The sequence below is a fragment of the Mauremys mutica genome, chromosome 17 (genome assembly GCF_020497125.1).
Source record: "Mauremys mutica isolate MM-2020 ecotype Southern chromosome 17, ASM2049712v1, whole genome shotgun sequence".
Classification (NCBI taxonomy): domain Eukaryota; kingdom Metazoa; phylum Chordata; order Testudines; family Geoemydidae; genus Mauremys; species Mauremys mutica.
In genome coordinates, this window is record NC_059088.1 from 29,500,791 (window position 1) to 29,511,759 (window position 10,969).

At 57.5% G+C, this 10,969-nt stretch overlaps 1 protein-coding gene across 4 annotated transcripts in view; it reads right to left on the reverse strand.

The window, feature by feature from the left end:
• The window catches only part of LOC123351413 (dual specificity protein kinase CLK2), a 30,537-nt gene extending 25,884 nt beyond the window's left edge, over nt 1-4,653 (reverse strand). For 2 of the 4 annotated variants that reach the window (XM_044990737.1, XM_044990734.1), the window contains exons 1-2: nt 4,478-4,653; nt 83-252 (exon numbers count right to left, since the gene is read on the reverse strand). In XM_044990737.1, coding sequence (XP_044846672.1) covers nt 83-252 — 170 coding nt within the window. In that variant the 5' untranslated portion in view covers nt 4,478-4,653. Of the gene's footprint in view, nt 1-82; nt 2,087-4,477 lie in introns of those variants that run through there. The other 2 variants (XM_044990739.1, XM_044990736.1) reach the window with 2 other exon arrangements.
• Between the last annotated feature and the right edge of the window lie 6,316 nt (nt 4,654-10,969).

Sequence of the window (10,969 nt, forward strand, 5' to 3'; positions counted from 1 at the left end):
GGCAGAAACTGAGCTGACTGCAACTTCCTTCAGTGCAGTTACAGGGGTGCAGCCAGGGTCCCAGCCTGCCCCCGGCACTCACCTCCTGGAGCGAACGTGGTAACTGTCTTCCCGCCGGTGCCGCCGGTCACGCTCACTGCTGCTTGACCGGGACCGCGTCCGCCGCCTCTTGTGCTTGCGACTTCTGTAGCGCTCGTGATAGCTGCCTCGGCTGCTGCGCTCTGACGAGCGGTACCTTCTGGAGTGAGGCATCTAGAGGAGAGGGCAGAACCAGCAGGTGACCTCCAGGGTGTCTGACAAGAGAGAAAGCCTGAGTGGAACTGACCCCCAGACGAGTGTCACACAGAGCAGCAAAATGAGAAATTGTCCAAAAGAGCAATGGGTCAGAAACCAACCTCCCCCCATGCCCCTTTGGAAGAGGTGACAAACCCCCCCAGGAAGGCCCATCTCTGTCAGCAGTTCAGGAGCTACCATTTCACCAGGCTAGCTGCTGCCCCAGGACACCTCCCAGAGACCCATCCATCCCAAAGACAGCACCACCAGCTGCTGGAACACGAGTACAAGCCCTGCCTGACTGGGGCTACGTCTGGACTGTGCTAAGGGCTGTTGGACCACACACTGAATTGGGATGAAGACTCCAGCTCCAGACTTAGTTGCCAGAGAGCTCTCTGCCCTAAAGAGCTCCTGAGTAAGTATGACACCACCGAGTGTGATCAGAATGCATTACAGGGCCGGCATGGCCCCAGGAGAGAACGGGGAAAGAAGCTGGCTGGTCTGTAAAAACATCTCAATTCGCCCCGCAACCCATTTTGTACTGAAATATTGTTTTTCTGACCAGCTCTGAGGGGTGGAGTGTGCCGTGTGCGCACGCGGGACACCATGTCACATGGTTGTGGGAGACTGCAGAGCAGGACTGGGCAGAGGGGCGAGGACAAGGGCAGCAACAGAGAGAGCTCTGAGGAGAAGCCAGTGCAGACTCAGTTGCATGTGACACTGATGGAGCAGTGAGAGGGGAAGGCAAAGCTGTCAGCAGTGTTCTGAGCATGCTACATGGGAGAGGCAGATTGCAGGGTGTTACTGCAGCAGGTCAAGGGCAGAGATGAACTAGGCCCAGTGCAGGGTGTGGGGGAGTGAGGATGGAGAGGGTTCAGAATCCTCAGCGCTATACTGGACATGAACATCCGCCTAGATCTGTTTTCACTTTGGTCTGTTTCCTCATTTACATTTCCCTTCCATCTCACCACCTCCCAGGAACGGATGCGCACAGCAGGACTCAATGAAATGCCATGCACGGAAGAGGACATTGCATTTGTCCAGTAGAATTCAGAGATACTGGCCTCCCCCTCTCAGATTCTGACAGTTTCCATTTGGGGCCTACACCCCGCATTTATCCAACACATGGCATCGGCAGCCCCAGAAAGTTAAGCCCAGCCTCTGGTGTCAGCTCTACATCAATGGAGAGTTCATCAAAAACACCCCCAGTCTCGTATTATCTCTAGTCAGAGCCTCTCTGAGTGAAGGCAGCTGGAGGGGGCTCTCTCAAATTCTGCCTGCACAGGGATAGGTTGCAAAAGTTACGGGAACTCACTAAGCACCTCAGTGTTCTCTGGAAGGGACAAAGCCCCAGGGACATGTCAGTGAGGGGTCCGGGTGTTGCAGGCTGGAAGAGTTGAAAAATACAAGCAAGTCTGGGAATCACAGCATTTTTTTTGGTTCTGGGCACAGGGTGTGATGTTCTGGGCACCCAGGGCAAGGTCAGATTCATGTCCTCAGAGGACCAGGACCAGGACTAGCCAGCTCCATACCAACACAGCCAAGCACTTTGCTCCCATCAAGTGAGCTTGATTCTATCAGCTGAACTCAACAGTAGAAGGAAACTTTCCAAACAAGGAAAGGCGAGGATGCCTGGGCTGCTCACTCATGTCTCTGAACTGGGCGGGGAGAGGGGAAGATGTATCAAAGTACCTCTGTGCTGGAGCAGAGCCCTAGGCTGGTACACACACACTCTCTGGTGACAGGATCCATGCTGCTCTCTCCTTAGCAGAGTGCCTTTTCCCAGCAGAAGGGTCTGTACTACTCCCCATCCCCAAGTGAAGAGGCTTTGGCAGGGCCGGCTCCAGACCCCAGCATGCCAAGCGTGTGCTTGGGGCGGCATGCCGCGGGGGGCGCTCTGCCGGTTGCCGGGAGGGCGGCAGGTGGCTCCGGTGGACCTCCCACAGGCAAGCTCCAAGGGGAACCGTCTCGGGATATTGGCGTGCAATACAGCAGCAAGCAGGTCTTGTGAACAGGCCCCATAGGACCTGTACAGCAAGGCAATCACATGCCTCTTTGGGCACGCAGACACATTCCCAGGGTAGGCCAATTAAAATGCTAACGCTGGGCACTTCCTTGATGCCTTCTTTGCTCATTGGCTCTCAAAGTACCTCTCAAATATTTGCTAATTCAATCTCGCATGTCTCCCACCCCCCAAATGCAGGCAATAATCATCTCCATTTCACAGACAGGAGAACTGGAGGGATGAAATGCCTTAAGTGGATTGTACAGCCACTGAGAGGCAGAACCCAGGAGTTCCAATTCTCAGTCCCCTCTGCTCTTGCCACCAGATTGCACTCCTTCCCAGAGCCAGGAAGACAGCCATGCCCCCTGTCCCCCACACTCTTGCTAGCACCTCTAGATAACTCTGGCTCTGAAATATTAACTAGTAATTAATTGCTGCTGCCCGGTCTCCTCTGTCAGCATGTGAAATTAGAGCTCCCATCACCCACTACTGCTCACTCACATAACTTATTCATCCGAAGATTCACTGGTACACCTGGCTCATTTCTTGTACTTGCAACTTCACTGATATTGAAAGCAGGTGCACAGAGACATAAAATGGCTTCTGGCCAAAGGTGGTGGAGTCACCTCCTTATGAGTAAGTAAGCTAAAATATGGAGGGCAAAGCCAGGCCTCCCTGGGCAACCCACAGCTCCCTCCCTGCTGGGTAGCTTGGACTGCAAACAAACACTTCAAGCTCTGAAGCCAGGACACGAAACACAGTTCAAAGGCTGCAGCACCCATTTCACGGACAGGAGACACATTTCTCGTCTTTAATAAGAAATCAGCATTTCTGAGTTTCATCCTGGCAGCTATTCAGATGCCAAGTGATGCTCATTACAGGAAACCCAATCCAAGACCAGCATTAATGCTGGCTCACAAACCACAGCATGGTCACTGTAGAACAGTGGGGCTTCCTCGGAAAATGACAGCAGCCAGCAGAAGCTGTAAAGGGAGTGCCACTAAGCAAGGTGCCACTCTCAGGAACTGATACCCATTTTGAGCTATCATGTCATATTCCCGCTCACTGTGCAGTTATAAAAACCAGCAGAGAGACTGAAATGGAAACAGCAACCAGCTGCTGCTGATAGTGGTCCCTTCAGGGATCAACACCACCACTGTGAACATTTATACCGGGCTTTCCAAACACCACTGAATTAATCCAGACACCCCAGCAGACAGGAAAATGTCAAGATTCCCATCTACAGATAGAGAAACTGAGGCACAGGGGAAGGAGAGTGCCATGGGCACAAAACAAGTGAGAGCTAGAATTAGAGCTCCACAATCCTAGCTCCCAAACCTCTGCTCTGATCCCAACCCTGATCCCTGCTCCCAGCCAGCAGTGAGCTCTGCTCAGTGCTCCACCTGGCCCTGGAAGCCCTTCGCTCTAGATCAGGCTGCAGAGCAACCCAGATCATATGAACACTGAGCAGCCAGCAGGGAGGTAAAGCTGCTGGGTGTGTGCCTGCCACTGGGACAGGGTGGGCTGCTCCTAGAGACAGATCATAGGAAGCACCAGCCCTGGGATCCCAATATTTTCAGCCCTGGCACCGGAGAAGGAGAAATGTGGCCCCACCACCTGCTCCCCACCAGCGATCACCTACACAGGCACCTGATCCTGTCTGGGGGCAGCAAGACCTCAACAGCAACGCCTGCTAGAGACAACCACCCGAGTCCCCCTGCAGAGCTGCCAGACCCCCCCGTCCCTCCCGCACCCCCTCAACTGCCAGACCCCCCCAGGCTGCCAGACCCCCCCATCCCTCCCGCACCCCCTCAACTGCCAGACCCCCCCACCCCCAAAACTGCCAGATCCCCCTGTCCTTCCTGCACCCCCTCAACTGCCAGACCCTACCCCCGGGCTGCCAGATCCCCCCAAAACTGCCAGATCCCCCCGTCCCTCCCACACCCCCTCAACTGCCAGACCCCCCCAAAAACTGCCAGACCCCCCCCGTCCCTCCCACACCCCCTCAACTGCCAGATCCCCCACCCCCAAAACTGCCAGATCCCCCTGTCCTTCCTACACCCCCTCAACTGCCAGATCCCCCCCGTCCTTCCCGCACCCCCTCAACTGCCAGACCCCCCTGGACTGCTAGACCCCCCCCCCCAAAACGGCCAGCCGCCCGGCCCCGCCCCCACAGGCGAGCCCAGGCCCGGCCCGCACCCTCCTCGCAGCCAGCCCGGTGCGCTTGTCCCACAGGAAGTCCGTGTTGGCGGCCGTGGGCCCCCGGGGATCCGGGCCCCGCTCCGGCTGCTCGGGCTCCGCTCCCCGCCAGGCCCCGCGCCGGGCCCGCCTCCGCTCCCTCCGGATCCGGGGCCTCCCGATCAGGCCGCGCGCGCTCCCGAGTCCGCGGGGGCGGGCGCGCACGGCGACGGACACGGAGCCGAGCCCCGCCCGTACGTGGTACGGCCTAAGTGACGACCCCACCCGCCCGCATTACGTCACACAGGTGGCCCCGCCCCAGCCCCCCACATCTAGAGCCCCTCCCCCACTTCTGTGTCCCTGCAGCCCCCCACCTCTATAGCCCCACCCCCACTTCCCTGTGTCCCCTACAGCCCTCCCACTCCTATACCCCCACCCCCACTTCTGTGTCCCTACAGCCCCCCATAACCACAACCCCCATAACCCCCACTTCCCTGTGTCCCTGCAACCCCCCACCCCTATGCCCCCACCCCCACTTCTGTGTCCCTACAGCCCCCCAACCACAACCCCCGATAACCCCGACCTCTGTGTCCCTGCAGCCCCCCACCTCTACAGCCCCCCTGTATTTCCCTGTGTCCCTGCAGCCCCCTATAGCCCCACTTCTGTGTCCCTGCAGCCTCCCACTCCTATACCCCCACCCCCACTGCTGTCCCTACAGCCCCCCAAAACCCCCACCCCCACTTCCCTGTGTCCCTGCAACCTCCCACCCCTATAGCCCTACCCCTACTTCCCTGTGTCCCTACAGCCCCCACCCCACCCCACCCTTGTAGGGATAGCTAAGAGTTTGAGCATTGGCCTGCTAAACCCAGGGTTGTGAGCTCAACCCTTGAGGGGGCCACTTAGGGATCTGGGGCAAAAATTGGTCCTGCTAGTGAAGGCAGGGGGCTGGACTCAATCACCTTTCAGGGTCCCTTCCAGTTCTAGGAGACTGGTATATATTATGTTTTTACAGCCCCCACATCTCCTACAGTCCCCCCTCCCTACAGATGGTCCCAGTTCCAGCCCCACCTCCCTACATCCTGCCTCCCCAGCTACAGTCCCTCCACCTACCATCACTACAGTCCCCCTGCTCTCATATCTACCATCCTCACAGTCCCCCAGATCCAGATCCCCACCCCACTAGAGCCCCCACGCAGCTTCTACTCTCTCTCCTGTTCCAAGGCCTCCACATGTCCACTACTCTCCCAGCTCCCCCAACTCCAACCTCCCTTCCACTTATATCCCCTATACTGACTCCATGTCTTGCCCCCCCAACACCTGCAGTTCACAATCCAGAGCTGGGGCCCAGTACAAACCCCACAAGGAGCCAGTAAGAAACCTGTACAACAGAATCGATATTGAGACGTGGCCAACACTAGTATCCAGACAGAGAAAACCTAATCCAAATGATGAGAAATGAGCATGGACTTCCCATTGAACAGCAAGGAGAACCCAGTATTGCCATTGGGTCCTCCCTGATGAGCCTTTCCCTCAGGAACCCGCCCTCTTTGGGGAAAGAAGCAAACCAGATTGTAAATAAAGACAGAGGGGCAGGCAGAGCACTCAGGGCTGTCACCTTCCCACAGTGGCTGCTTCTGCCTGTGGAGGGGGCACCGGGCACCTTTCTAAGATGCCTTAGAAACAGTGGAAGCTACAGGGCCCTTGAGTCAGAGGAAACAAGGCCAAGCTCACCCGCTGCAGCCAGCATTCAGCCACAGCTTGGAATTCTCACATTACTATTTTTTAAAAAGGAACCAACCCAGTTTAATGGGGTATCGTTCTGTTTATTCAGCCAATAATACAGTTTCCGCGGGGCTCACTGAAGACTCAGAGAGGGATTTGCTCCCTTCCCTTATCACAGGGACCAAAATAAGTTCAGACATTCTCTGCTATAGGCACTGTGCAATCAACCAGACAATTCTCAGCTCACTTTCCAGGGACTGCAAATGTGGGAAGACGTTTCCGATGCTTGGATAATTCATTGATGTTCTCCATCCATGAGCACTATGGTGGGAGAGAAAGAGGTTAGAGTCACAGAGCTTAGTCTGCCAAACAAAGTGCCAAGCTAACACTGCGAGAACAACCCATTTGTACAAACCAATGTGAACACCTCCAGTACCCACACAGACTCAGCCCTGGGACAGCAGAGCAAGGAATGAGAACCACACCCACAAAGGCATTGCAAGCCTGGGGCTTTCCTAAACAAAGCAGGCTATTTGGATAGCTGACCTGCAGTTTGTCACAGAGTTGGGGGAGACAAGGCCCTGCACCCCCGGCTTCCTGCGATTCACCAGGACTCTCAGCCAGCCAGTAACACAGAAGGTTTATTTAGACAACAGGAACACAGTCCAAGACGAGTCTTGCAGGTACAGACAACAGAACCCCTCAGTCAGGTCCATCTTGGGGGGCCAGGGGAGGCCAGGAGGTCTGTCTGGGCTCCCCTCCATTTTCCCAGCCAGCTTCAAACTGAAACTCTCCAGCCCCTCCTCTGCCTTGTCCCTTTCCCGGGCCAGGAGGTCACCTGATCTCTTTGTTCTCCAACACCTTCAGTTGGCATCTTTGCAGAGGAGGGGCTCAGGCCACCAGTTGCCAGGAGATAGAGTCTCGGCCATTCTCTGTACAGACAGCATCACAGGGGCCCTCTTGGGCTCTGCAACAATCACACTCCCTGATCCCCCCACCCAGATACCTAAGAACTGCATAGGGGAAACTGAGGTACCCACACAGTATTCAGAGAAAACATTAAGAACATTCCCATTTCATCTCACAGTTTTCCTTCTGTATTTTATACCACATTAGAGTTGAACCCCTGCCCTCTCCAGAGTCAATGACTGTGTCTCTTTCTCCCCCTTTTACAAACGCAGACAGAGCTGAGGCAAGAAATGTCTGCTTTGGTCTGTGGTCTTTATTTCCATTCATCATTAGGGTTAGGTGAAGTCCCAACACACAGTCTCTTACTCTCCCTCATCTGCAGCTAGTCCAAACCCACCCCACAGAAGGATAACTTGGGATATAACTTTCAAGATGTGCAAAATGTGGGTTTAGGCTCCTAGTCAGAGTCACTATGGAATGCAGGGTGCTGGAATGACCCAGTCAGAGAAACAGACAGAGCTTATGGGGAAGAAAACCAGCTGTCTCTCTCTCAGTGGATGGGTTCTTTGTGAGTGAGATGTTTGCCCAGTCCCAGTGGAATCTCCCTTTGCTTACAGAGTCAGAGTCAAGTTTGGGGTAACTGAAATTGAGTAACTTGCTGTGTAACATTTGCATCTCTGAAGAATCCTACCAACTAATTCCAGAGTCCCCTCGCTGCCAGAGCAGGATCAATGACTTAGTTTAACAAATGGGCAAACTCTGGGGCAGAGAAACTGAGTGATTTACCCAGGGTCACACAGCAAGTAGTGGCAGAGCCATGAGAGGGTCAGGGGGGCAGGACAGATAATTCCCTCCCTGCACTTGTTGGGTGCCTGCTGGCATTGTGCCCCTGCCCAGCACACCTGTGAAGAACCTGCTCTCGTGAGGTTCCTGTTAGGAAATTAAACCGCATGTGGTATTTAGCAGCCCAAAGCTGATCTTTGCACAGGCTACCCTCAGCTGGGGAAAGGGAGGGGAGGCAGCAGGAAGCTCCTCACCAGGCTCTTGTTGATGCTGAGGAGGGTGGCCTGGTACTGGGTCAGTGCCTGCAGGTTCTGGGCCAGTCTTCCCAGCTCCTGGGACAGCTCAGCCACGGCCTCTTCAAAGCCTGCAAAACAGGTCAGAATTGCTGGGGAGCAAGAGGGGAACCCCTCCACCACCCTCAGCCTCCTTCACCACCCTCCAGCCCCTCCCAGTGTGTGGGGCTCACACCCCACCCACCCTGTGCAGGGAGCACACCCCCTCAACCCCCTTCCCTGTGTGGGGAGACACCCCTCGTAAGTGCCCTCCAGCCCCTCTCAGAGTGTGAGGCACACATCACACCCCTCCCCCTCCGTGCGGGGGGGGCACATCACACCCCTCCCCCTCCCCCTCCCCGCGGGGGGGGCACATCACACCCCTCCCCCCCTCCGTGCGGGGGGGGCACATCACACCCTATGCCCGGCACTAACACCAGTGCAAACGTCATGATTTGAGACCGGCTTCTCACAAGCGCTTTGCACGGACCGGGGCGACGGGACACCAGAGACTCCCCCTCCCATCACCTCTCAGCCCCGCCTGGGGGGCCCCGGGCTCCATCCCCCACCCCGCGCTCTGCAGCTGGACAAGCGAAGGACCCGGCAACTCCGCCCTTCCCCTCCAAATACTCCGCGGGCCAATCGTGTCCTGCCCCGGAACCGCCCCCCTCCACGGGCCGCATCCTGCCCTGGGAACCACCCCCCCCAGGCCAACCGCGTCCTGCCCTGGGACCACCCCCCCCCCCCCCCGCCACAGGCCAACCGCGTCATGACCCGGGACCGCACCGCCATGGTCCAACTGTGTCCTGCCCCAGGAGCCCCCCCCCCCCACGGGCCAACCGCTTCCTGCCCTGGGACCCCCCCACACATACACACGGGCCAACTGCGTCCTGCCCTGGGAAACCCAACCCCCCACACACACACTTGGGCCACCCAAGTCCTGCCCTGGGACCAGCCCCCCCCCCCCACAGGCCAACCGCGCCCTACCCTGAGACCAGCCCCCCCCCGCCCCCGGCCAACCGCTTCCTGCCCTGGGAAGCCCTCCCAAAGGGCCAATCGTGTCCTGCCCCGGGAACCCCCACCATGGGCCAACCACGTCCTGCCCTGGGACCAGCCCCCCCCCCCCCACAGGCCAACCGTGTCCTGCCCTGGGAACACCCCCGCCCCCCCACGGGCCACCCGCGTCATGACCCGGGACCCCCCCCCATGGTCCAACCGTCTCCTGCCCTTGGACCCCTCCCCACGGGCCAACCGTCTCCTGCCTTGGACACCCCCCCCCCCACGGGCCAACCGCGTTGTCGGAGAAAAACTCAGTTCTCGCTTTTTCTTTGGGTGCAGCAAAATCAAATACTTTATTATTTCTCCAGTAATTACAATGGAGGGAGAGAGTGTCCTAGGACACAGGGTCGCCCCAGTCCTGGACAGGTCTCTCAACTGGTAAACAATTACAGCAACCCTTTATACCTTTGTTACAGACAATAACTAGCAATAATACAGACAATAATGAGCAACAACTGTATTTTGTTTATACATAAGCCATTCTGCTATCTTATTTTTCTCACTCCTAGAAGACACCAGCCTGCATATTTGGTTATCAGTTGCAAGGTCGTAATAACTTTTTACACAGTTCTTTCCCTCTCGCCTCACACCAGCCTCGCTTCTGCAAGTCTCACGTCATTAGGGTTACAGTGTGGCCTGACTCTTGCTAACTGACTGACATACATTAAAATCCCCTTCAAATCCTTGTTAATTCTTTCCCTGCTTCCACAGCGTCCTGCCCCGGGAAGCCCCCCCACGGGCCAAGCGCTTCCTGCCCTGGGACCGCCCCCCACAGGCCAACCGCTTCCTGCCCCGGGACCCCCCCACACACACACATATGGGCCAACTGTGTCCTGCCCTGGGAAACCCCCACCACCACAGGCCAACCGTGTCCTGCCCTGGGACCCCCCCCCACAGGCCAACCATGTCCTGCCCTGGGAAACCCCCCCCCCCACACACACACACATGGGCCAACCGTGTCCTGCCCTGGGAACCCGCCCCATGGGCCAACCCTGTCCTGCCCTAGGAACCCGCCCCCCCAGGGTCCAACCCTGTCCTGCCCTGAGAACCTCCCCCCTCACACACATGCATGGTGTCTTGCCCTGGGAACCCCACACACATTCACACACGGGCCAGCTGTGACCCTGCCCTGGGAAACCTCACCCCCAGGCTAACTGTGTCAACTCCCCACCCACACATAGGCCAAACATGACCCAACCCCCATCACACACCCCCTCAAGGCCAGCCATGACCCCACCCAAAACATGCGCCAACCTGACCCTGCCCTATGGATCCTTGCCTGGGCCCAGCCCCTGCCCCCACTGCTGCTTGGCGCTGGTTCCTAGGATGGGCTGCTGTTGTGCAGGGGGGGAATCTTTCTGGCCTCCAACCCAGGAGCATCCCAGCCTTGTGGGGATCCCGTGACACCTCTGACCCCTGTGGCTCAAGACACCCCATGGGAGAGGAGGGTGAAGCTGGGCCTGGGCAGGCAGCAGTGGAGACCCGCCTTGTCCTGCCACTCAGGGCCCCTTGCTCCCTCCATGTTCAGTGCCTGCAAGGGCAATACCACGGGGGAGGGGGGCGTGACTCCCAGGCCCAGATGGGCACCAGCACCATTCTGTTTTTTATGTCTGGCAGGGCAGCGAGCACCAGGGGCTGGGGTGTGCAGTCTCTGCTCCCCAGGCAGGGCCAGCTCCAGGGTTTTTGCCACCCCAAGCGGAAAAAAAACCAAAACAACCGTGATCGGTGGCATCTCCACCACACCGCTTTCTTCTTCGGCAGCAGGTCC